At 44.2% G+C, this 26,458-nt stretch overlaps 2 protein-coding genes across 9 annotated transcripts; one reads left to right on the top strand and one right to left on the bottom strand.

The window, feature by feature from the left end:
- Positions 1–939: 939 nt before the first annotated feature.
- On the bottom strand, positions 940–17,853 carry jmjd7 (jumonji domain containing 7). 3 transcript variants are annotated; one of them, XM_040137514.1, is made up of 9 exons: positions 17,722–17,853; positions 16,916–17,069; positions 16,695–16,833; positions 14,770–14,884; positions 3,299–3,355; positions 3,116–3,211; positions 2,912–2,988; positions 2,659–2,818; positions 940–2,196 (listed from the first exon to the last, which is right to left on the bottom strand). In XM_040137514.1, the coding sequence occupies exons 1-9, from the start codon at positions 17,768–17,770 to the stop codon at positions 2,108–2,110; spliced, it is 936 nt and encodes a 311-aa protein (XP_039993448.1). In that variant the 5' UTR covers positions 17,771–17,853; the 3' UTR covers positions 940–2,107. The 3 variants fall into 3 exon arrangements, with proteins under 3 accessions (XP_039993448.1, XP_039993450.1, XP_039993451.1); XM_040137516.1 differs by lacking the exon at positions 3,299–3,355; XM_040137517.1 differs by lacking the exons at positions 940–2,196; positions 2,659–2,818; positions 2,912–2,988; positions 3,116–3,211; positions 3,299–3,355 and adding an exon at positions 10,606–11,177.
- Positions 17,854–18,076: 223 nt separating this feature from the next.
- Positions 18,077–25,156, top strand: tbpl2 (TATA box binding protein like 2). Of its 6 annotated transcripts, none has more exons than XM_040136813.1 (10): positions 18,077–18,107; positions 18,687–18,826; positions 20,158–20,341; positions 20,747–20,969; positions 21,906–21,993; positions 22,104–22,195; positions 23,282–23,449; positions 24,270–24,421; positions 24,597–24,684; positions 24,910–25,156. In XM_040136813.1, the coding sequence occupies exons 1-9, from the start codon at positions 18,092–18,094 to the stop codon at positions 24,647–24,649; spliced, it is 1,116 nt and encodes a 371-aa protein (XP_039992747.1). In that variant the 5' UTR covers positions 18,077–18,091; the 3' UTR covers positions 24,650–24,684; positions 24,910–25,156. The 6 variants fall into 6 exon arrangements, with proteins under 6 accessions (XP_039992747.1, XP_039992749.1, XP_039992750.1 ...); XM_040136815.1 differs by having other exon boundaries at positions 24,270–24,364; XM_040136816.1 differs by lacking the exon at positions 24,910–25,156 and adding an exon at positions 24,892–24,907 and having other exon boundaries at positions 24,270–24,364.
- Positions 25,157–26,458: the final 1,302 nt, after the last annotated feature.

A 26,458-nucleotide genomic window follows, 5' to 3' on the forward strand; every position in this document is an offset into this window, starting at 1 on the left:
CTCAAACCTAGTTTTCTGACACCGGGTAACACATTTCTCTCTGAAGTGCCTGGGTAATCTTCTGAGTTCATCCTTCCTTTGACACGTTCAATGCCTCCAGTACCAGAGGCAGCAAAGCTGCTCCACATCCTGATAGAAGCTCCTCCATGTTTTACTGTAGGTAGGTTGCTCTTTTCCTCACGGGCTTCAGTTCGTCGCCTATAGACAAACTGATGAGCTTCATTCCCAGAGAGCTCTACTCTGGTTTCATCTGTCCACGGAACATTATCCCAGAAAGACTGAGGCTTATCTATGGAAGTTATAGCAAACATTATTTTTGCCTTTTTGTGCCTTTCTTTCAGTAGGGGTTTCCTCCTTGGCCTTGGCCCATGGAGTCCTACTTGGTTTAGTGTCTGGTGACCGCTCCGGATTGATCCGGGTCAGCCTGAAGCTCTTTAGATGTCTCGCGTGGAGTTTTTTCCAGAATGTGCATCAACCTTCACCGACGTGTCTCATTGAGTTTCTTCTTAGCACCACGTCCTGGAAGCGTCTTAACAGTTTCATGACTGAGAAGCTTCTTGAAAACGTTACGAGCTGTTGAAACAGGGATCTCCAGATCTTTGGCTGTCGCCTTGTAGCCTTTGGAAACTGTTCTGTTTTTTGATAATAGCATTTCTGATGCTCTCACACAGTTCTCTTGGAAACAATCAGCTCCTTTTTATGCAGTAAAAGCGTAATTCATTGGTTAATTCAGGTCATGTGAACAGTAAAAATTGAGCACAGGTGAGTCTTTGTTTTTTATTTTGTTTGCAGAATAAATTCATCAGATTTAATTCATGTACATCATATAAATCAATTCATATACATCATTTGTATATTCTGTATATTTTATTTCACTATATAAAAGCATGTTTTTGTTGTTCAATAACATTTTATTAAAATATTCTGATTCTACAATAATGGTTCATTTGCATTTATTTCTGAAGATACTCTATATTCTGTATGTAAAATTCAGGGGTGCCAATCATTTCAACCAGGACAGTATCTCATCAGCCAATCATGCGGCAGCAACTCGTTGCATAAAAGATACAGGGAACAGCTTCAGTTGCTGTTCACAGTATTAATCAACATGGGGAACCGATGTGATCTAAGTGACTCCGACTGTGGAGCGGCCGTGGGTGGTTTGACGATCTGGGAAAAGGCCGATCTCCTGGATTTTCACCGCAACGGTCTGGAAGACCAGAAACCGTCCAGTGAGCAGCAGTTCTTCTCAATCAGAGAGGTCAGAGGAGAACGGAGAGACTGGTTCACGCTGACAGGAGGGAGACAGCGGCTCAGATAAGCAGGCGCTACAGCAGAGCTCTGCAGAACAGCATCTCTGAACACACATGTTGAACTGCCAAGTGGACGGACTCCAGCAGCTGGTTCCACCCCCGTCAGCAAGAACCGGAGACTGAGGCTGCAGTGGGCGCAGGCTCACCAACACTAGACGGTGGAAGATGGAAGACCGTCTCCCGACAGAAGAAGTCTGGATTCCTGCTGCCTCGCGCAGATGGTTCCGATCTAAAGCGCGTGGATCCGCGGGTCCATCCTGCCTCGTGGCAAAGGTGCAGGCTGCTGCTGATGGTGTGTGGAGGCTAAACTCCACCTGTCTCTCTCTCATGGGAGTGAGCTCTGTACACAACTTCACACTGAGTAACCTGATGTCTGACACATTTAGAAGACTGCCACGTTTTCCCAGCCGGTACTAGTTTAATAGTCACTCGGTCCTGTTCCCATGTGAGCCGGGTGGAGCAGCGGGCGTTGGATGTTGCACGGGATCATGAGCCGGTGGCCTTCATGAGGCACTGGTCATGTCCTGTGCGAGAGAATCCAGAACTCGGTACTGGACTCATTCTCCTACACACCTGTCCACAAGGTGTAACATGAGCTAGTAATCAGAATAATGAATGACGTGGTCTCATTCTGAGAGTTTAATGAACATTAATATGATCCAGACGTTTAAATCCAACAGACTTTGATTTTACGGTTGCTTCACGTCATTCAGCCGATTATTCATGATTTCACCACATTAAATTTTCTACCTGACACCCAAACCATCACGTGACATCGTGCAGCTGCTGCGATGTCACGTCGACCCTGTGACCTCACACAGCGTCTCCAGCAGCTGGAAGTAGTTGTACTTGATGTCGTACTCCATGTCGTACCAGAAGTTCACTGCAGCGGAGAGAAAATATAAAACGCGGACGTTCATTCAAACACGCTGCATTCGTTTCATTTCTGATTTTCAAATCTGAATTCGAGTAACTTGAACATAGTTTTTCAAACACTGGACAAAGGGGCTGTGCTATATCATATCATTCATTCTAATGTGTTTTTAATGTGACACAGGTTTGTCATGTTATCAACTATATTGCGACGTGTTCACGTGGTAACTTCCCGACTACATACGGGAGTAAAGAAGAAGTGTGGATTCACCAGAGTGACCTGGTGGTTAGAGGGAAAACGAGGAAACATAACAAACTGACTTCAGCCTGTTTCAGGATAAAAACACATACAAATACACTGTGTGTAGATTTCTATATGTATATGACCTGTTGGGGAGTGGGACAGCGACAGGTCACCTGCTGTGGTCAGGTGTGTTTTAAAAAAAAAAAAAAGAAAAGTTCTTTTTCCCACCTGCGATGCAGCCGTGTGACTGCTGGACATGGTGGAACCACAGAGACGGCAGGTACAGCATCTCTCCGGCCTTCACGCTGCAGTGGACTGGATGAGCTCTCTGGTACTGCGGGTACCGCTCCTGGTCCGGGTCCAGAGGGTCCAGAGGGATCCACGGGACCTGAGGGAGGCAGGGGGGTGGCATTAGGATTAACTGCTGTCTTTTAAATAGAGCAGAGAGCGCTGAGATTGACAGACAGACACCTGAACGCACCTTCTCAGAGTCGCTCTGATCCACAACCTCGAACGCACCGTCGTCCTGCCGGCGGTAAACGGCTGGCTGATACACACCTGACAAAAAGAGACCGCTACAATGGTTAGGCTAGGTAGATGCATGGTCGTTACTATGGTTACCACACAGGGCACAGGATGGCTGCTGTGGTTATTGTGGAGGAGTGAGGGTTGTTGCTATGGTTACCATAGGGGACGAAGGGTCGGTCTGTGGGCGGCAGCAGGATGAAGTTTTTCTCTCCAGAAATCACACAGTAAAGATTCTCATAGTGGTCTTTGTGCACTAAGACAGGAAAACACACACAGAGTTTTGTAACCGTTTTAAACACGCAGTATGTGGCTGGTGTGTTGTGTGAAGTTCAGATCTCACTGGAGGTGACAGCGTTCGACTCGCCGAGCCAGAAATTCACCGCATCAGGTAACTTCCCTAAGAAAAAAAAGGTAAAACATCATTACGGTGACGAAAAATAAACTATTGTTTCAGTTAATCAGATGTTAAATAGAGACCGTGAACGTCTCACGATGACGATGCACAAAATTCCTTTATTATTTTGAAACATCATCAGTTGAGTAAAAAAAGTGAAAAATGACTTGACCAAAACATAAAAGGCCACAGCCAAGATTTTACAAAAATGATTGATGATTTCAGATAAAAACGCACCTGAATGGGGGGGTTCGAAAGTTCAGACCTGAGAGGGTTTGAAGGGTCAGTTGACGGCCAAGAAATTATAACAGTTAGAATAAACTCAGTTTGCATAGCAGCGTTCATCAAGTGTTTTATGGAAAAGTTCAATAATAAACAGTCAAAAACAACGGAAGTAACAGTTAAATCAGTCCTCGACGATCAGTCTCAAGTTCACAAATAATAAGTTTCTTTGAAAAGTGAACATTAAGGAAGCCAGTGACTGTGACAAACATTAAAAGAAATCCGTTAACTACATTCAAATCTCATGCTGCATTTTCGTAAACATGTATGTTGTAAAAATAAAATGAACTTTTCTCAAAAAATCACAATGAACTGGCAAAAAAATAGATCAGCGATTGACCGATCATCACTTAGGTCGTTTTTCAGGCCAAAATGACAAAAGTGCAGCTACAATTACCATTATTACAACTAATAATCGATTAGTTGATTCAAAAAATGAATCGAAAAACTATTTTGATAATCAGTTAATCCTTTCGTTTCTCAAATGAAATATTTGCTGCTTTTCTTGGCCGTATGACAATAAAGTGCATCGTAACTTTTCGGAAAATTACAGTTTAAAAAAAAGAACAGGCGCTCAGTACAAGATCAATAGAGGCGGGGATCTATCCCACCAGACAGGACCCCAGGTGCAGGCTGTGCAAAGATGCTGCTGAGACAGTTCAGCACCATCTAGCAGGGTGTAAGATGCAGACAGGAACCGCGTACATGGAACGCCATAACCAAGTGGCTGGCATAATGTACGGGAACATCTGCACCGAGTATGGGTTGGAAGTCCCAAGGTCACGATGGAAGACACCTCCTAAGGTGGTTGAGAATGACCAAGCCAAGATCCTGTGGGACTTCCCGATCCAGAGTGACAAACTGGTGATGGCTAACCAACTGGACATCGTGTTGATCAACAAACAACAGAAGAAGGCAGTAGTGATGGACGTAGCGATCCCAAGCGACAGCAACATCAAGAAGAAGGAACACGAGAAGATCGAAGAATACCGAGGGCTGAAAGAGGAGCTAGAAAAGATGTGGGGAGTAAAGATGTGCCAGTGGTAACTTGAGCACTGGGGGCTGTGACCCTCAAACTGGGAGAATGGCCCCAGCAGATTCCGGGTACAACATCTGAGGTGTCTGTCCAGAAGAGCGCAGTCCTAGGAACAGCTAAGGTACTGCACTGAACCCTCAAACTCCCAGGCCTCTGGTAGAGGACCCGAGCTTGAGGAAGACACACCACCATCCCCCATGGGAGGGGGTGAGAGGGAGATTTTTAAATATATACATTTATTAATACTATTTTTTTTAAATTTTATAGACAAAAGGATTTAAGAACGAATTGCGAAAACAATAAGAAAAGTCATTGTTAATTGCAGATCTAAATGCAGTCATTTCTCACTTGTTTCAGCTTCTGACTTTCTTCGTTTTCAGTGATATTCAACTGAACATCTGTGGATTTTGGGACTGTTGGTCGGACAAAACAAGACCACACTTTGCTCTCTGGGAAACTGTATTGGGCAGTTTTCATTATTTTGTCATATTTACGAAAACCAGACAATTAATCAGGACAAAACAATTGTCAGGTTAATCCATAATTGACAATAGTCGTTTGTTGCCACCTAAAACTGTACAATTGGAGACAAAGAACAAGAGGATTTACCGAAGATGTTAAAGTCGTTGGCACAGCGTAGCCAAGCAACAGATATTTAAAGCTCGATTTTAATACAGGAATGTTGTTATGACATGAAAACAAAGCGGCCGTTTATCGAGATGTTGTTTTTGCAGCGTGAAGAGATGGTGAACGACCTGGAGGGACCGTACAGGAAGACCTTCAGCCCTGAGAACCTGTCGGACTTCAGCTGGGATAAGACTACTTCCTGGGCGGAAGAGAAGGCTCCTCTGACTTTGGCCTGCCTCAGAGCCATGTGGGATCAGCCTCCTCCTCTCAGTACCTCTGTGCACCAGCACAGTCACAGCCTGTTTCCTTCAGACCGCCTTCAGACTCTTCACCATCACCAACAGCCTCGGCGTCTCGCAGTCCAAAACAGCTGCCAGGATCCACGCCAAGAGGCTCGCCCAGGAGCACGACAGACAGGTGAAGCATGGTCCGACTTCAGTGAAAGTGACTTTTAGTAAAGGCCCATCTCCACCGTGTGAGTCTGGGCTTCCGGAGACGTTGACAGTCGTGAGTGAAAGTCCAGACGGTGGTCCTAGGTCTCACCGAGAGACTCATCCATCGATTTGGAGCTTTGGAGACCAGAAACAGCCGGAAACTTAGGATCCAATTCTCCGTGTGTGACGCCGCCACGACCCACGTCTATACGCCAACCTATCAGAATCCAACATGACATGATGCAGAATACAGTGTGTGACATCTCCTTTGTGCCAAAATTACTTACGCGAGATAACAATTTGTGTTTTGCAATAAAAATAGTAATTTCAATAATTTTGTGCAAAAATTTATTTTGTGCACATGAAAAGAATTATATCCAACAACTGTTAAAAATATAAATGAGTTGTGAAGTTGTAAAGATCCATATCACAGCCTAACATCTGCACACCACACAATATTTTGTGTGTGATTAATCGTTCATGGGCTCAACTTATTATGTTGTGTGCACCTGTCACCTGGACGTGGAGGCTGTGTAGATCACTGTTCTGTCATGAGCTGTCTTCATTTGAGCAAATGCATTTTATCCCTGGACTTTTCTCGGCGAACCTAAACTCTTCATTCCCACGCGTCTGTGGTCCATCTTGAACGCGCCGATGCGCATGTCATATGAGACTTGAGGGTCAACGGACATCCGTTTGGTTTGTTTTAATGAGCTGCAAATACGAGCTGATATCTGAGCTCGTTTCCTCGTTGTGACACATTTATAGTTTCAAGCAGTGCGATGGTACATAAACAGGAATTATACAATTTGTAGAGAAGGCCAGAATTAATGAGCCGGACCGAGCTGTTTGTCTGTTGATTAGTCTCCTGTTGCTCTGCAGGTTAAACCAGTTACACTGAGTGCAGACAGTTTCTGATTTCTTAGTGTTGCTTATTAGATCTGAACCCTTTCTCACGAGATCTTACCAGTCTAATCGGATCTCATTGGGTTTCTTTTAAGCCAATTGTGATTTCATGTGGGCTATTTTCACTTTGATCCAAGTCTTTTCCATCAAAATACGAAGTCTCAAACGATTCCCTGACCATGTTGGAAGAGGGAACAGTTTAGCAGCTAAAACCAGTTTAAACAAAAACAGCTCTGTTACCAAATGTCAGTGAGAGAGTAGAGTAGTAAATATCGTCTTCGTCTTTACATGTAGACGACCAGAAGGACACGCTACTGCTGTGACAACTCCAGGAAGGCAGCAGCTTATTCCTTCACCTGGGGAAAAGTTCGGTTTGTGTCATGATTTGTCCCATTAAACAACTTGAAGCTGCACCCATCGGCTCTTCCTTTAACGAGGACATTCACTCTGTAGTGAAGCTGCACCACCCGTCTGCCGCAGGTACCTTCTGTGTCCAGGTCGGACTCTGCAGACCGCCGATGCACCTTCGTGACGCGGGCGTTTCGCTTCGCTCATCGGGTTCGGGTACGGGTTAACTTTCGTTCCCTGCGCGGACCTCCGATAAAAGCAGTGGAGGTGTCCCCGAACTGGCTCCTCCCGGCCAAACGGGCACACACACTCCACAGAAACCATCCAGGAACAATCCAGTGTGTCTGCAGGCTGCAGCTCTGTGACTCCAAATCTACTACAAGGCTCCACATTCACGCTGTTCTTCTCCAGTCACTCTATAAAACTTCAGATTTTTTGTTTTTTCTCTGCTGTTTGAGGCTGACAGTGGTTTCCCTTCATTTCCTGCAGCATGTTCATCCATTAACAGGCTCTTTAAACTTCGATGGGTTGTGTAGCTCATCAACGCGAACAAGTCCCCCTTAAGTTTCACTAATCAGGGTGTCTGATCACTGCGTAGTAATCAAGCCGAAGTGCACCGCACTGCAACATAATACGATTAACGTACGATAAATGTGCTTAGTTAGATGTAATTGTGCAGCTATGGTTTCGGATTGGAAGCCAGCCGGACACCACTGCTGCCATGTTCAGACTTTTATTGTATCACAGTCTTTGTTTTGTGTTGTTTTAATTTTTTGCTGTTTGTGTAAACAGGCTACAAATGCTGCAGTGTGTGGCATCAGTTCATTATGTGTATTTCTCTTTCTTATAAATAAAACTGAACACATAAACACAACAGCCCTACTGACACTGGACTTTTGAGGGCGATACCGACGTTGAGCTTTGGGAGTTCAAACAATCGGGTAACAGATAACGGCCCGTTAGAAACAAACAGGTATCATAAACACACAATCTTGATCCAGATCCCTTAGATTCGTTTTTTTCTTTTCTTCTAATAAACAACCTCGTCACGATCGTGTAGCTGACAACAATGAGTGCCAACAAGAGTCTAATTTTTATTAAACAGAAAAGGAAATAGAATGGGTCTCTAACCTTCACGCTACATCATCCTCGCTGAGGAAACTCAAACGTTATAAACTGTATACACACACGTTTATACCGTATCTGCGTCATTGAGACACCGGGACTTTTCACGGTAACTGATAAGGAATCAGCAAACTACACCCGAATGTACATGATAGTTGTCGTGGCAACAGCGGATTCGGGCCAGAGGGTTTTTCCGAACATCGTACACGGTTCACTTTCGGGGTGTGTTTTTGAGTTGGGGCTTCGGGATCGGGGATACTATCTCACCTACCGTAGCTGCTGGGGACATGTGGACAGGAGGAGCCGGGGGTCGAACCTCCAACCAACTGAGATTAACGGATGACCTGGTCCAGCTCCTGGGTCACTGCCGCCCCCAAAGCTAAAGAGCCAAAGAGCCAAAGAGCCAGATGTTTCCCTCAGGAGCTGGTGGAGATCATAAAACAGAGGGAGAGGGAGTACCGGACTTAGATTCAAACACGCTGGACATGGAAGCCGGCACAAACTGTCGCTGTGAAAAGATTAAAGTTTCAATGTTTTCCCCTCCCTTTAACAGTGTTGTGTAAAATATTTGTGGTTTTTTTTTTAATACCTCAGGTTCCTCGAATCAGATCCTTCGAATGATAAACCGGTTCAGCCGGTTGATGGATTTACGGATACGATTTTTCTCAGGGCTTCGTTCACAAGACTTCCAGGAAAATGTTTTACTTTGAGACGCTTGTTGTTGACCACGTTTATCTTAAAAACATCAAGACGTTATCTGACACCTTAAACACTATTTGTCCTTCTGCAGAGAAACCAGGTGGGCAGCTGGTGCGGTGCTGCAGTAACGCGTGTCCAGGTATCTGGTTCCATGAAGCCTGTGCTCGGGCTCAGACCCTCACGAGGACCGGTTCTGGTTCTGCGGTCCAGACTGCAGTGCAGACGGCACCTACATCTACCGTCACTGTGAGGAGCAGAAGGGGGGGCAGGTGGTCCGATGTGCACTGATGGACAAGTGCAGCAGACACGAGCGGGACCACAGAGACTGTCTGACAGCAGCCGAGCAGACCAGAGCTGAACAGAGTGAGACTTTCATTCAGAATTATCTTTCCGAGCTGAGGATACTAACATGACATCATTTCATCTCACCGACCAAATCTAAGTTTAGCAGGTAACCTGACCATCCAGCGGAAGGGGAAGTCGCACTGAAGCGTATCAACATGGGCAAACTTCATTTGCTGTTAGAGACCATGTGATACAGTCGAAAGCTCCAGAACAAGAGAGTAAGTGGACGTTGAGCTGAGATGTTGTTAACGGTTTCCAAGGTCGAGGATCAGCTGACAAATTTTTAATTTAAAAATCGAACATTGATTTTAATTTTTTTATTAATAGCTAAATTACTGCCATGGAAATAAAAATGAAAACTTCACTTTTTACTGAAAAGCATAAATCTGCCGAAATGATACTGACCCCGAGAGTAAATTTGACTTTTTATGTTCATCTTTAAATCAGCAGACACATTGACATGTGGAATTGCAAAATTTTAAAAGTCGGTTTTACTAGTGTCCTGAATTTGAATTCATTTCTAATAAAATAATGGCAGGATGCTCCCGGGATTCACGGTACACAGGCCACGAAAGCGTGAACTACCTTTAGGAGGAACTGCATGTGGGGGCGGATGGTTTTTATCTGGCACATACGGATGCGTCAGACCATGAACGTAGTTGTGAAAATATTTCACGTGTCTAATGCAGTCACACTTTAAATATCTAAACCTCATTAAAATATTAAAATTACACATGATTTTTCTCACTTAAATCATTATTAATGGGAATCGTTCAGTGACAGTGATTATCCTAAGTTTTAATGCTTATGTTATTAAACATTTTAATGAGGACATTTTTAGCAACAGCAGCACTTACAAACATCTAATTTCCACGTATTTGTCGATTATGAGTTGATGATAATTTTGAGAAAAACAAGTTGTAGACGCCAGCGTCCACACAGCAGGGGCAGCTGCAGATAGAGGTTAACTGCAGGGCGTGAGGACTTTCTGTCCCTGCTGATCATTTTCCAAATCAATCATCAGTTTTAGATTGAAGTCCTTCCTTCCAGGCAGCAGCTGGTTTCTCGTCATTACCGTTCAGAGAGAAAAACCACCACGATGACCTTTTGGCAGTGACCCTGATGTCTGACGGTTTAGACGCTGGAAAATACTCAACTAAACCAAACTGTCTGAGGCGATAAACTGCTGCTTCACCACATGACAACATCCCGTTGTTCCTGTGGTCCAGCTCCGTGGTTCTGCTCAGAGTCCCGCTCACTGGCTGCTCACGGCGAGCTCTTCCTGTTGAACTACACGAGGGCGGCGGTGCGGGAGGGGCTGTACCACATGGCCAGGCGGGACGCCCTGACGGACTTCTGGAGGATGGACCTGGTTCTGCTGTGGACCGGAGAACACCAGCAGCGCTTCAACAGCAGCCACCAGATCCTCACTGGTACGGGTCCGAAAAAAGACAGATGTTGCTGCAGGTGTTTGGTCGGTGTCACTGCAGACTCACGTCGTCGTGGTTACTGTGTGTGAACAGGGATGGAGGGGTTCTACCCAGAGCGAGTCAGACAGGACATGAAGTGGAACCCAGTGTCGAGTCTTCAGGGAAACGCCGGAGGAAACATCAGCCCGGACCTCCTCACCGAGCTCACGATCAGCGAGTCCAAAGGTCGGACGGCCCACCGATTAACTGATCATTGATGTCAGAGTCGCGCGAGGGCTTATTTACTGACCCGGGCGGGTCCGGTGCTCCTAAGCCTCGATTCCACTGCAGGAAATCAGCCAACTTTACAGAGCTCTGTGAGTCTTTGGGACCAAGTGCTTCCAGACGTGTTTCAGACGCACGGCACGTGATTCGCAACACGGCAGCAGGGCGACTGCATCGTGTGAACGCAAACACAAACAGCGGGATAGTCGCAAATATCGACGTACAGTTTTCACTGCTGAACGCGGAACGAGGCAGCAGGGCGCACGTCGCGGATTCTGACCCAGAACATCGGAGCTTCTCTAAACACACGTCCCGTGTTATTGACGCCTCTGCAAAACATGGGAAGAAAAGAAATCGCTCTGAAAATTCACTATCAGCTTGAACTGTTGGTCTGTCAGTAAACCGAGCTAATCAGTCCATCAATACAAATGGAGGACAGTATTGATGAAAGCTGTGATGATCGATGATAATCACCACGCTGATGCTGTTCGGATTAATTGGAAGAAAACTGCGCTTTAGTTCAAATTCATTCATCCGTTTGAAAAAGTACTCCAGTACCAATAAAAGTAAAAGTACACACAGTGAGTATCATCATACTCAGAGAATCAAAAATAAAGTACTCGTAACGGGATCCCCTTGAAAACGGGATGTAAGTGTGTGTGTGTGTGTAATACATTTACAGAATTACGCGGTTGTATTATATTACTGGCCCTGTATCACAACTGCAGTGACATTAAGCAGCATTTTACTGAGGTACCTGTTGGAGGCCATTTTACTACTTCATATATAATTAGCTCTGCAACAACTCATCGCATGTTTTGTGAGTCAAATCTTAGTCTGCAAAGTAACAGCCGCTGTCAGAAAGTAAAAAGTACGGTATTTCCCTCTGACATGAGGGACATAAAATGGAAATAGTCAAGTGAAGTAAAAAATACCTCAAAATTGCACGTAAGTTCAGCACTTGAGTAAATGTACTTAGTTACTTTCCCCCACTGGCTGCCGACTCCTGAAAGCAGGAGAGAGCAGAGGAAGCAGAAACGGAAGCAGAGGACGTCGATCCATGTCGGGATACGCTGGCTCAAGCTGCAGCTGTGGAAAAGGGACTTCACTTTTTACTTTACGTGATCCCTGAAACCGAGGCTGCGTTCGTTCGATGTTTACTGGACAGAAAAGATCCAGGTCAGTATTTTAGTTCAGAATGAAACTGATGCAATTTCAGAAAAGGAGTCAAGCATCTGTGTGAAGCATGACTACACAGTCTAACAAATATCAAAGGATAATTTAGGAATATTACAATAACCTCATTTTTATGATTAAATATCTGCAGTTCTCTTCACTGAGTGAGCCAGAAATCCCAGTTTCCCCAAGAAAAGGCCGAAATATTCCCGGGAAGTAATCCTTCTAAACTCAGAGGAAAAGCTCAGACTCAGACCTTGACCTCAGCTCACCTCTTTACACTTCCTTGTCTCTCCCGCCAGGTGTGCTAGAGTTTGGTAAAGGCAGCTTCACCGAGCACAGCACGCAGGTGGCTGGACCTCAGGCCAAAGACCCAGACCGGCTTTTCTTCACAGGAGGAAACCCTCTGAACCTGAGCTGGTACCTGTCCCGTCTGATGTCCCAGTCCTGCAGGAGGAGGGAGGACGTGTCCCGGTTCGTGGAGGAGTTTAAGAAAGACGAGCTGTTCGGGTTCAAGCCAGGAAGGAAACATCGGGGATTTGACGAGTTCACCTACAAACAGAGGGTCCAGAAACCAAAGAGAATGGGCAGGACCACGAGGAGTCTGGCTGAGGAGCTGGACCAACGGAGAGACGCCCTCCTCTGAGAGTCACGTGACACTGTGACATCGCCTCGCTGTTGTTGGAAACGTAAAAATGAGCAACCGCGAGGAGTCGGACGTCTGCACAGGACGAGGAGACTGTGGCGAAGAGAGTTCTCACAACGTCCGGGATTCAGAGACGGTCTGGTTAACTGCTAGCAGAGTGATATCCGACGAAGACGGGAAACCCGACAAACCTTTTCCAGCGTTTGAAAAGGTGACGTCCCATCGAGCAAACAGAGAGACTGAGTTAGAGCAGCCAGGCTCGCTACCGGCCTCTGTGGTGACGTTGGTTCAAACCCCAGCGTCGGTCGCTCCCGTTATGTGGCACATGAAACTAAACGCCGAGGCCAGGACCAGCGTGCAGTAGCCAACGTGTGCAGCGGAACCCGTTGATCTTTAGTGTCGGGTTTATTTAGAAGCTTGGCGCTGTTGCCTTGTTGAGGCGTAGAACAAGGCGTTGATCATGTCGGCTGCAGAGAATCAAGTTACTGATTCAAAGATCAGAACAAACCTTCATTTGATTTATGTAAAATATCAGGACTTTAGAAAATTAAATTCAAGGCCTTTTTTAAGGGAAGTGAATTTTCAGGTTGCTGTGATGAGGGCACAGTTGCTTCACTGCCTTACTGGCTCAGAGGGTCATTTCTGTCTGCTCCCTCTGTGTGGTCGTTTAGTTTCTATGAAATGAAACCGCCAGCAGAGTTGATCCACAGCCGAGACACGCTTTGTCTTTCTGACCTGCAGCAGCTAAGGAGACTCTGGAGACACGGAGGTGACTGTTGAACAAGATTTATGAACTGTTTAATAAGACTTCGCGTTGTCTTTTTGTACCAATATGAGTCTACAATTATTTCCAGTCTTTGTGGGACGGCCTGTACGCTGACATCCCCACTGCAGAGTGAATGAAAAGATAGGAGCAGGTCCATGGGTGTTGTCTTCATAGCTGAGTGGTTCAGGCAAATACCACACGGGGGTAAAAGCCCTGAGCAGCGGGTCCCCGGTTCGACTCCTGGCCGGCCAGACCGTTTGCTGCATGTCACTCATCATCTCTCTGTGTTATGTGATCACTTTATTATAACTGATACATTTCACTGTTGAGGCGGAGCTGATTCTAACCGTCTCATACAAGACTTCCACTAATGATTATTTTCATTCTGAATGATTCTGCTCATTATTTTCTCAATCAATTGAGTGATTGATTTCTCCGGTTTGTAAAAACAGAAAATAGTGAGAAATATCATCATGATTACCCACAAATCACTCTGTTTCCTCACTTGTGAGAAGCTGGAACCATGAAATACTGTATTTCAGGCTTTAAACATGAAAAATGACTAACGTCATTAAAATAGTTTTTATTTTCTGTCGATCAACTAATCATTTCATCTTTAATTCTTTAATTCTTCTCTTTACTGTTGAGTAGTTCAATCTATAACAAAGCATCATATTTTATCAACTCTTCATATGTTTTGTATGTAAAGAATCTTGATTTGTAAAGTAACCGCAGCTGTCAAATAAATGCAGCGCGGTAAAAATACAATATCCTCTCTGAAATGTGTTGGAGTGGAAGTATAAAGCAACAGAAAGTAAAGTACTCAGTAATTCTCTGTTGTTCAAAGTGACCGTGTTACCTCTGCTGAACTGAACCCGAACCGATTTGCAGCGACTTTGCTGGAGGGCTGGATCATTCTGCGGCAGATCCGGATCATTAACTATGAATTTCAATTTTTCCCTCTGAAGTCCGGTGTACGTTGTTTGACTGTGGCCTTGGCGGAGGTCTGCACTCTACTGAGTTTACTTCTACTTTAATGGATAATAAAAAGAATAAGAAGTTCGTCGCGGCTCTAAATAAATGTATGAATCTGCTGATTATTGTCTCTTTAAATGAACCAGAGGATTTTGACATTTTTGCTCAAAAAATTACGTAAGCAATGGATCATTAAAATTGTTAGATTCCTTTTCTTTTGATTGAACGATCGATTAATAGCTTCAGCTCTACATTTATGAGCGACACGGTGCAGATGCAGGGACTCTGTAACCCCTCCCGAGGAGTTTCCAGGTGCGACAGGTGTCCCGTCTGAGCACGCTCAGTAGTGTGAACTCACCGAGCGCGGTGCTCATCCAGGGAACATGAGGCTCCAAGTCGTCAGTGAGCTCTGGCAGCTCCTCCAGCAGGTTAGAGCACTGCTTCTGAACATAAAACACTCCACACTCCTGCACCTGCAACACACACACACACAACATTCAACGCTGTCAGGACTCCACGTTAGAGCCCGACTGATAATTACCCAACATCAGCTCATTGCAGAAATGTCTGTATCAGTGCATGTGTCACTGCTCTGTATTTTTTTCCCCACTGTCGAAAGTCCCGTTCAGCTCGTCTTGGTCACAGTTGTTTAAAAAACATGAATTTAAGGAAACTTGTCAAAAATGTTTATTTATGTTAAGGGTTGTGTATAGAAAATTAATATCGTCCGATTTATCTTAAAAACGGCCTTGAAACCCCCGTATCGCTTGGGCTGTATTCCACATGTTGCTGATTTTTTGGAAGCTCATTTCCGCCTGAAAAGGAACCAGAAAATCATTTTCACATTGTCTGGTCTTTTCTTCATTTAACAAACTACTGGAGGCATGAAAAGCATCATGATGCCGGTTATCGGTTTAATCTCAGAGGGCTTTGAGTGAACAGCTAAAATCTGTTGGTTAAATATCTAACTACTGGCAGACATGCAGTGTTGCACAGTTAGGTGGATAAAACCTGATCCTCCATCAAATGACTTAATGATATGCAGCAGGTAACTGACTGTTAGACATTATCTGAAGCGTTTTAGAGGATTTACCATCCGAACAAGTCTGTCGGGTGAAAACTCGACTTTTCTGTCGGCGGTGTCCTGATAACCCAAGGGAACCTCAACATCCAACGGTTGGACTCGGCCGTGGGTTGTGTCCCTGTCTCTCTTTACTTTGTTGACTGTTAGTTAAAGGTAAAACACCAAAAAAATTCTCTCATAAAACAGCTTTTAGGAAGCAGCACCCCGACAGGAACAAGGAATTTTATTTTGATACTGCATTTTACTGCTAAAACTTTTTACTTGTACATAAGGGATGATACCCACGTGTTGTACTGAACTTCAAAACTTTTCTGAGGACACAGTGTAATTTATTAAGTAGTAGTAGTAGCAGTATCAGTAGTAGCAGTAGTAGTAACAGTAGTAGTAGTAGTAGCAGTAGTAGTAGTAGTAGCAGTAGCAGTAGTAGTAGCAGTAGCAGTATCAGTAGTAGTAGCAGTAGCAGTATCAGTAGTAGTAGTAGTAGTAGTAGTATCAGTAGTAGCAGTAGTAGTAGTAGTAGTAGCAACAGTAGTAGTAGCAATAGTAGTAGTAGCAACAGTAGTAGTAGTAGCAGTAGTAGTAGTAGTAGCTGTGGTGGTAGCATCAGTACTAACCAGTTTTTATAGCGCTAGTACTAGTACTTCCAGTAGTGAGAAATGTATAAATAATACTATGTACAATATGTAATACTCAGTGGTGGAAAGTAACTAAGTACATTTACACAAGTACTGTATTTATTTATTGTATATTCTATTTTCTGCTAACTATTTTCTACTTCTACTCTACTACATTTCAGAGGGAAATACTGTACTTTTTACTGCTCTGCGTTCATCTGATAACTGTGGTTACTTTATGGACCCAGATTTGGACGATAAATATAATAAAGTGATTACTGGTGAAACCTGGTACTTAACCAGGTTTTAACCAGGGTACCAGGTTACTTAACTTATCCTGGTACTTAACCAGCCTGCATGTCTAATCTGAGCCAGTTATCCTGCAGTGTCTCTTTTGTCCTGCAGTACAGTGTCTCATTTGTCCTGCAGTGTGTGGTGTCTCCTACAGTGTCTCATCCGTCCTGCAGTGTGCGGTGTCTCCTACAGTGTCTCATTCGTCCTGCAGTATGTGGTGTCTCCTACAGTGTCTCATTCGCCCTGCAGTGTGTCACTTCGTGTGCAGGGGGCAGCAGCAGTGTCTCTCACCTTCCCCTCGATGATATCGAGAACAGAAGAAAAACTCATCTGTCTCTCTTCAGGCATCACGAAGCGATCCCCGTTGACAGCATCTGCGTAGCCGTTAGGAGTCACCGCCACACTGATGACCTTTGACCCCACCTTCTCCCTGCGGACAGGAAACGCAGCATAAAATCCACCTGCCCACGGAAGAAAAACTGTTCAGGTGTCAGTCGATGGGGCTTCCTCACCTCAGGTATTCTGGCGTCCACCTGGACAGAGCCGGCCAGTGGCTTAAGGCGTTGCGAATGATGCAGGGCTTGTTTGGACCAATCCAGTCGCGGTAGAACTGCAGTGGGTCAGGTGGCTCCTCCAGGTAAGGCACTGATTGGTTCAGATACAGATCTGCAAAGTAACACATTATCAATCACTCGAATTGATCAGCTGAGTCAGGAGTCACCACTGGGAGCAGCAGTATGACTGGTAGCAGTATTTAATTCATCTCAGCTCTTCGATTACTACCAATACTACAGTACCAGTAGCAGTGGTAGTAATCATGGTTGTAGTTGGAGGAGTCGTAGCATTACCTGTATCAGTAGCAGTAACTAGTACTTATAGTACTAGCACTAGTACTAGTTACTGTAGCAGTAGTAGTGACAGCTGTAGAATTAATGCTATGTATGTAAAACCTGTATCAGTAGTTTGAATAGCAGTAAGTAGTAACTGTAGTATTAGTGATGGTTATTGTACTAGTAGCACGAGAAGTGATAGTAGTAGGATAGTAGTAGTAGGACTGGTAGTGGCAGCTGTAGAAGTAGTACTGTGTATGTAATACTTGTATCAGTAACAGCAGTAGTGGTCGTTGCAGTGGTACCAGTAGCAGTAGCAATAATAGTAGTACTACAGTCCCATTAGTTTCCGTCTGATCGTCCGGAGACAGTCGACAGACTGGGTGGTCCCATAGTTCCCATACCGGGCTAGTGGTACTACAGTACCTACAGCAGCAGCCGGACTACTAGTGTCAGTATCAGTAGTAGTAGTAGTAGTATCCTCTCACCGTGAGCCTCCAGTGAAAACTCAGTCAGACGTTTCTTCACAGGCTCCATTGTGTTTCAGTTATAATGTGATAACTTATTTTCTGTCCTGCGGGACTTTTCCAAACCTCATGCCGTCGTGCTGCTTTGTTTACATCCTGTGCGCATGCGCAGAGCTCCGCTCCTGTAGCGTTTGTGGAACATGTCTCCACCTGCAGGAGGGAGGTTGAACTGCAGCTGCAGGTGGAGACATGGTAACACGTTTTATTACTTGAACGTTTTGACAGTCAGTATTTCTACTGATACGATCACTGATGTTATCACAGCTACTGCGAACCGATACGCAGAAGAGATGCCCCGGTGTCTGGTGCATTCAGAGGAAATATCTGGAACATGGGGGCTCAGGGAGGTAACTTTGGCTGAGCTGCTGATCCTCTTCTCCACTAACCTACTGATTGTTTGGTTCAGTAAGAACAGTGAGAATCACAATTTCCCAGAGACTAAAGTGGCTCCTTCACGGTATTTTGTCCAAACAACAGTCCAAGTTTCAAAAATGATTCAGAGACATTCAAATGATTCAAATGATTTCAATGATTGAAAGGAAAAGCAGCAAATCGGCACATTTGAGAAGCTGAAACCGAAGCTGTATTTTTTGCATGAAAAATGATAAAAATGACATCAAAGCAGTTTCTGTCCAACCAATTTTCAGCTCAACTTATATTTACTGTCCAGTAGTTTATAAAGAAGCATCATATTTTATAAGCCTTTCAAAATCTAGATTTATACAGTAACTGAAGCCGTCAGATAAATGTCGTGCAGTGAAAGTACAATGTTTGCCTCTGAAATGTGGTGGAGTAGAAGTAGAGTAGTAGCATGGAGATAAAATACTCGAGTAAAGTACAGGTAGCTCGAGCACTTCAGTAGATGTACTGAGTTAGTTTCCAGCCCTGCCTCAGGTGAAGTCTGCGTGAGTGTTTGATGTGTTCAGGATCACATCAGTGTGGATTGGATGCAGCTGTGCAGCTCTGCCTGGAACCAGGTCCTGGAAAGTCCGGGATCAGGTCAGCTGGTTCTTCACTCATGGACGAGTCGGCGTTGGAGCGTTACTTTGATGACTCCATTGCAAATGTGAGTACAGATTCTCAGGCTGCTGCTGAGCTGTTTGAAAAACCAAAACTTTATTCAAAGAGGTTCCAATGATCAGTGAGCACAGGCTGAAATGTCCGTATATGAAGAGAAGCTGAGGCGACTCGCCTTCTCTATCACTGGAGGGAAAATCTGTCTTAAAAAGTCTGCTGATGACTTTAAATTCTCTAAGCTGAAGTGAATCAAAGTCTGAATATTCGGTGAGCGATCACACTGGAGGAAGGTGCCAGCTGAATGTAACCAAATGTGGAACTAACGATCCCCGCTCTTTGTTTCATCCTCACAGTTGTCTTCGAGTTCATCTGCCTGACATTTCACCTTGTTTTTACTGCAGTATTTTACTTGGTTCAAATTAAATTCCAGATTAAGTTCTTCTGTCAGATACAATACATCAATTCATCAAAGAAACATTTAACCAAACAGGAGCTCTGAACATTTTTAGATTTCTAGCACATGCAGCTTCAAAAGCTCAGGTCAGGTCTCCGTGTGAAGTTTACAGCTGACACTTCAAAACTCACACCAGATTGAAATTCTGATGTTTTTTAGACTCATTGTATTTAAATCTGACTACTAATGGTGGATACTTAAATAAAAAAGCGATGAATTCCATTTTTTTTCTACTAGATCTGAACTCCTGGCAGCCTGGAGGCTTAGAAACAGCATCTTAGAAAAAGACCTGATCACCCGCTAAAAAGCTTTGACCACAAAGCCACCGAAAAGTTTGCAACATGCCGTTTTCCACATTGTCAAATACTAACTGATAAATATATTTCTGTGTCCCTGCATGATTTCCTACATGCAGTTTCAGAGCCTTTCCCACCATGCAAGGAGGATAATTCTGGTGGACAAGCCAAATATCGTTATTTATATTCTAATGTATGTTTCTGGTCTAGAAGAGTCAAGTTTGAGGGTTTTCACTGGCAGTTGCACCTGAACAAGTTTTTAAAAACTCGGCATGTGATATTCCTGTGAAATGTAGAGGGTAAACTGACGATGTGAGCTGTGCAGCTCTGCCCCCGTGGAGGACATGAAGCTTTTAACCAGCGGAGCAGAGGGAGGATTTCTTAGACTTATACCTGGGCAGAGCTGCGATCCTCTGTGTTCAGTCAGAGATGAACGCAGGTTAAACAACTGACAGTAAAAGTCAAATCAAGCTGGAGTCGGGGTGAGGGGTGTGGGTGAGGGGCCGACGGGGGCTGATCCATGAGGCTGAAATCTGGATCAGCTGGCTGTTCAGAAATGGAGTCAGTGATCTCATAATGGCTGAATATTTCTTACTGATTTTTTTTCTTTTCTTCTTCTTCCTCCTGCAGGACTCCAGCTTCATGTTGGAGGAGGAGCTGGGCCTCCAGAGCCCCGCCCCCCATCTACAGGACCCTGGCCCCTCCCTGCGGCACTCCTCTCACCTGGCGGCGAAGGCGGGGCTGAGCGGAGAGCTGGGGGAGGAGCTGGACCTCAGTTTTCTACCCGATGAACTCAACACACAGGAGGACACAGGTGTGACATCGCTGATGAATGTGCTGTTTTTTCCAACAAACTACTGAAAATTTACATCAAGTAACAAACAATATGACCTCAGTAAATAAATATTCCCGTTCCAATTCGGCCAACATGATTGAAGAAAAAAAGAGAAGTAATTGAATAAAAACCTTGTAAAGCTCCCAGGTGTTTAATGTTTAAACGGCTTTTTTTGTCACTAAGTTCGGCTGTAGATGAAATGTCTTGTTTGATACAGATAACAGGCAAAGAAAACTTTGTTGTTCTTCTTGTGAATTTTGGTTTGAGTGTAACATTTGGTCCAAATAACAAATTAAGTAAAACTATCATAATGAGTTCAGTGAATCCAAACAACCCAACCTGTGGAACCAGCCTCTAACTCTGATGTGCGATGTTTTACTTCAGCGGAAGCAGCAGCGAGTCAGACTGCAGCTCTGGACATCTCTCATGACAGCGGCGTCTGTCCAGACTACAACTCCCAGGATTCTGCAGCGGCTGACCCCCAGCAGGGGGCATCCACGTCGGGACTGGGGACGGGTGCTTCCCCCTTCTGTCCCATGACCCCCATGACCCCCATGACCCCCATGACCCCTGTGACCGAGAGGTCGGGAATCATCCCACAGTTGCAGTAAGTTACTGATGATTCCAGAAGCGAAGTACTGATACAGTATCTGTGGTACCGGTCCACAGACGTGTGCAATGTGCCAGAAACAAACGCAGACTTTGCAGGAAAATTTCATAAAAATCCAGCTGTTACAGAACAAGTACAAATCCTACACTGTTCCATAGGACTGATAGTGTACCGCACCTTCAGTATTATCTTGTTTAGATATTAGTCTGTTTTTTAAAAATAATTACTGTGTATAAAATTTAGCTGGGAGACTTTAAAGTGTAACTCTGGTGTTATGCTGTATTTTGCTTCTTGTCAACAGATCTCAGGTACGGAGCCAAACCAAGATGTAAATTTTTAAAAACTCCTCCCACAATTAGATTCATTTTAAAAAGTTTCAGTCATTTTCCACAAACAGCTGCTCACCGTAGTTTTAATCAGACAAACAGGAGGAAACAGTGACTTTGTTGGGGACTATTTCCAGCGGCGGATTGGTCCACATCTGGTGCTGTAGTGTGTATTTGTGGCAGCAGGACGGTGTGTGTGGGGGACTGAGTGAAGATAAACTACAGTGGTTGTGTTCACGGTGATGAAGGAACATCTGTTAGTGGAGCCCTGTTCTTCTACAGACACCCAGCCGGCTACATCATGAATTATGTAGCTGTGATGTGTCTGAACATTGGATTTGTTGACACGAAGACAAATGGAGTTTTTCACCAGACTGACACTTAAAGTCTAATCATTAGGCTGAGTTCGGGTGTTCGGTGAAAGTGCGACAAGCCCGTGTTCAAACTTAGCTTTTCAGAAAGTGTTGCGTTTGCACCCTTTTGTGTATAAAATAAAGTGAAAATGAAAACAAACTGAGATGAGAATCGAGGCTTTGGAAGCTGTGGAATTCTTCTTTTTTTTTTTCCAGGCAGTTTTCTGACTTTCAGCTCTGTTTTGTGTGAGTAGGAACATCGTCTCAACAGTGAACCTGGGTTGTCCTCTGGACCTGAAGTTCATCGCCCTGCAAGCCAGAAATGCGGAGTACAACCCAAAGGTACTGAAACCTGACTTTCCACTGTCAGTCTGTCATTTTTAAAGGTGGGTTTGGAACACGAGGGGTTGGTCTGTTGCTCCCAGTCTCCTCATCACGGTCTTGTGTTTCAGCGTTTCGCAGCTGTCATCATGAGGATCCGCGAGCCTCGAACCACAGCGCTGATCTTCAGCTCGGGGAAGATGGTCTGTACAGGAGCCAAGAGGTCAGTTTGTCTGTCAGTTTCAGCCCTTTTCTCCTTAAAGAATTGAACTAGACCTAATGTAACGTGTCTTCGTCGTCATTGCCTCTAATTTTGTTCTGGAGAGAAACACCTGGAACTAAATTTAAGCTCTGCTCAGGTGATATATCCAAGGTCAGATACTCGCCGGGTTCGGCAGGAGCAGATGAGACATCGCCTTCACAACAGACACAGCAACAGTAATCCACTATTTCACTGTTGCGTCTGTCTGGAGCAGGACAACCGACCCTTTAAAGAAGAACCAAGCAACATGTTCCGGCCTCTTTAGTGTTTCTGTAGCGGAGGAGCTGCTGTCAGAAAATCACTCACAGATACAACACACAGGGAAAAAGAGCAGGAAGCATCAAAAAGAGCAAATAAGAAGACAGAAAAATCACAGTGCTGCAGTGGAACAAACTGAGAGGCTATGCAGTGGTTCAACATGCTGGACTCTGACTCTAACCCAGGCCGAGTGACTTGGGTTGGAAGAAGAGTAAACCTGGAACAAAACAACAACGCTACCAGCTCCACTTCCTCCACTGACAGCTGACTTATACAGCCGCAACTAAGGATCATTGTCGACTGATCTGACGATTACAGGCTAAAACCAAAAGAATTTCAGCCAAGTTTAATGTAGAACAGGAAAAGCATCAAATTCTCTTAATGGAAGCTGACAACAGCTTTCTCGTTTTTGCTTGAAAAATTAGTCAATGAACTGATTTTACAAATTGGTGCTGACTAATCGTCACTCAGTCGTCTGATCAACTATTTGACTAATCGTTTCACCTCTATATGACATGGTCATCCTGCTGTCCCCTTGCTAATGACGTATCGCTGAGATGTCCTGGTTTATAAAACCCAGTGGACACAGAGAAGAACCTTGAGACTAGCAAGTGCTCAAGAATCCCAGGGTTTTTTAAATTCCAGACTGTAAAAAGAACCAGTTTACATTTTGGTGAAGTCTCGCAGTGGAAAGGGCTTTTTTTAATCTCCGCTTACAGATATGACTTTGCTGGAAGATGTTTGTTTTCAGTTTATTAACCCTCTTCTCCCCTCTGGGTGTGTTTTGAGTGAGGAGCAATCACGGCTGGCAGCCAGGAAATACGCCCGGGTGGTGCAGAAACTTGGCTTCCCCGCTCGCTTCCTGGACTTTAAGATCCAGAACATGGTGGCCAGCTGTGATGTCTGTTTCCCCATCAGACTGGAAGGACTGGTCCTGACCCACCAGCAGTTCAGCAGGTAGAAACGCTGACTGCTGCTCATTTATTGTTGAGGGGACGGGGTTAGCCTAGCTTAGCACAAAGATGGGAAGCAGGGGGAGATGGCTAGCCTATCTCCAACAACTCCAAGCCCTGGTAAGAGCATCTTTTGAAAATGGCAAAATTTCATGGTGAAATCAATTCATTTCAATGGCAGCACTGCAATCAGTAGATTCACCCACAAAGGGGAAGTAAACATGCAGAGATCTTTCAAATCGATGGACTTTGATGAACTTGAACTCGTGACTTTGCGCCATTCACCGATAGTAAAACGTTGATAACGTCCATCCTGTAGTCAGCTGGGTCTAGTTGGGTAGCTCGAGCCCAAGGTCAGGAGCCTAGAACTTAGAGCTAGCTTATTTTATGTTAGCTTAGACTTAACCTATGTTACATTAGCTTACAGTTATCTTATGTAACGTCAACGTCAAGAGTTAGCCTCTAGTTCCACTTAGTTTAGACTTAGCTTATGTTACATTAGCCTAGAGTTAGCCTCTACTTTAGCCTCTACATATTCAGACTTGGCTGTGTGAGTCCTTGGTAATTACAACAACAAGCCTTCCCGACGACAACAAGAGGAATCGGAGTAATTCACTCGACTCCAGAAGACACTCAGGTCAGGCGTAGATATTTCGAAAGCACAAAAAAAAATTCTTTGAAAGAATTTCAACATTTTAACAGCTTGTGAGTAGACTGGCGTTTCTTCTTGAATGATGATGTTGTAATTAGTACATAATTACATAGTTAGCTTTATTCAAACACGGCTACCGAGACTGATTGTATGTGTGCTTTTGTCTCCACGGTTATGAACCGGAGCTGTTTCCAGGCCTCATCTACCGGATGGTGAAACCTCGTATCGTCCTGCTCATCTTTGTGTCTGGGAAAGTGGTTCTGACTGGTAGGGAAACTTACGTATCTCCACGTGGTTATGGTGAAGAAACAGCAGCCGGGTTGAGTTCAGTATCACTAAATACTAGTGAACAACTAAATCTAATTCCCTGTGTCATTTTTTGACAAAGGCACCTTCCGTTCACCAACGGAAAAAAGTATCTCACAATTACGAGAAAACTTTTTGTGATAACAAAATCTTTATGTCATAACTCAGAGATCTGTTGTCTCTTTTAATGCAGCATTGGTAACTGATGTGTCAGGCTGTTGTGGTAGAGTTTTAGCTACATGCTAACAGTTACGTTTTGATGTGGAGCGTGTCAACTCACAGTAAGTGCTTCTCATAATTACCAAAGACAGGCACTAGTTTTCTTGTAGTTCTGAGATCTGTTTTTTTTTTTTTATGAGCTACAGATATCATAATTGAGATTAATTCTTGTAATTATCATTTTTCATAATGATGAGATATAGATTTTTTTCTTTGGTGAATCCATTTCCATATAACTTTTTTAAAAGAAAATTGTAATAGTTATGTAGTCGTGTGTTAAATTCCAGGAGCTAAAGAACGAGCTGAGATCTACGAAGCATTTGAGAACATTTATCCGATCCTGAGAGGCTTCAGGAAACAGTGACAACTCGGACAGCACTTCCTGTTCATTTGTAAATAGATTGAATACGTGTGTGTTTGTGTGTGTATTTTATTGTGTTACGCGGCAGAGTTGTGGACGGTAAATGAGTCGGTTGTTTGTTGAATGTTTCACCATCCTGGAAAAAATAATAAACGACAGGTTTTCAAATCGCTGCACAGGAAACTTCTGTTACACAACTGATTTTGTGTTTTACATTGGCGAGAAAGTCAGTGAACCCTCTGGAATGAACTGGTCATAAAACGTTTATTTTGGAGAGCAGCGACTTCCTGGTCCCGTCCTGCCATTGGAACCACGCTCCATGCACCATGATCTGTGTACGGTGACTCATGTCAACCAGCTCCAGTGATTCCTTTAAGCCTTTAGCTGCTATTCTGGGGATGTTTTTTTGTTTTTTCTTTTCTTTTTCACCTCACTGATCATTCTGTGTTGTTCCTTTGGAGTCGTCCCAGCTGGACGTCCACTTCCAGAGAGAGAAGCCCCAGAGGTAAATCGTCTCCATTTGTAGACCGTCTGTCAGACAGTGGACTGATGAATGTCCGTCTAAACTCTGTGAGACGACTCTGTAAACCTTTCCGGCTTCACGGAAATCAACAGCTCTTCATCCCGAGTCTTGTGAGATCTTTTCGTGAGACATGGGTCGCATCAGCAGATGCTTCTTGTGAATGTCCAACTCAAAATGAGTGTTTCTATAAGTCACAGCAGCTGTAACCCAGACCTCCGGTCTGGTCTCACTGACTGGACTCCAGGTTTGATCAATCCTGACTCCAGCTGGCTTCTGTTGACGTCATCAGCCGAGAGGTTCGCGTCGTTTTTCCGACCTACGCTGTGAATGTTTGAAGGATGTTTTCCATATGGACGAGAACAACACGATGGTTTGTGTGTTGGTTGTGTTCGTTCATCATCGTAACTCAGACGAAGATCTGATGTTTTATCTCTTATTTTAAGACAGATTTATAAAGAAATGCAGATCAGTCCAAAGGGGTCACATCCTTTTTCTTGCGACTGTATCTTCTTCTGAATCAGACATAACATAATACTGTAAACTCAGATTTGAACAACAATGACTCCTTCGAAAATCCGGTTAGAAAATCGCCGACTCGACCTTTAAAATCAATGACTTGAACTCTGATAGTTGAACTTGAAGGTGTGATCAGTGACTCAGAGTGAAGATGGATCAATCGGACTTCTGGATCGGTGACTTTGATTTCAATGTTAACAATTTGCTCTGACCTGAAAACGAACATATAATATATAAACGAGTGAATAAAAAGGGTTTAATACAGTGTCCCTGATGCTTTAACTTGGAAGTACATTCAAAACCGTTCGGCGTGACAAATCAGAAATAGAAGCATTGTTTTTCATAACTAGAGAGACTGGACTAGTGCGAATAACGCAGCGAATCGCGCAGTGATGTAAATATAGATATTCTCTGATAAGCTGAACGGTTTTTAATT

The sequence above is a fragment of the Xiphias gladius genome, chromosome 10 (assembly GCF_016859285.1).
Source record: "Xiphias gladius isolate SHS-SW01 ecotype Sanya breed wild chromosome 10, ASM1685928v1, whole genome shotgun sequence".
In the NCBI taxonomy this organism is placed as follows: Eukaryota; Metazoa; Chordata; class Actinopteri; order Istiophoriformes; family Xiphiidae; genus Xiphias; species Xiphias gladius.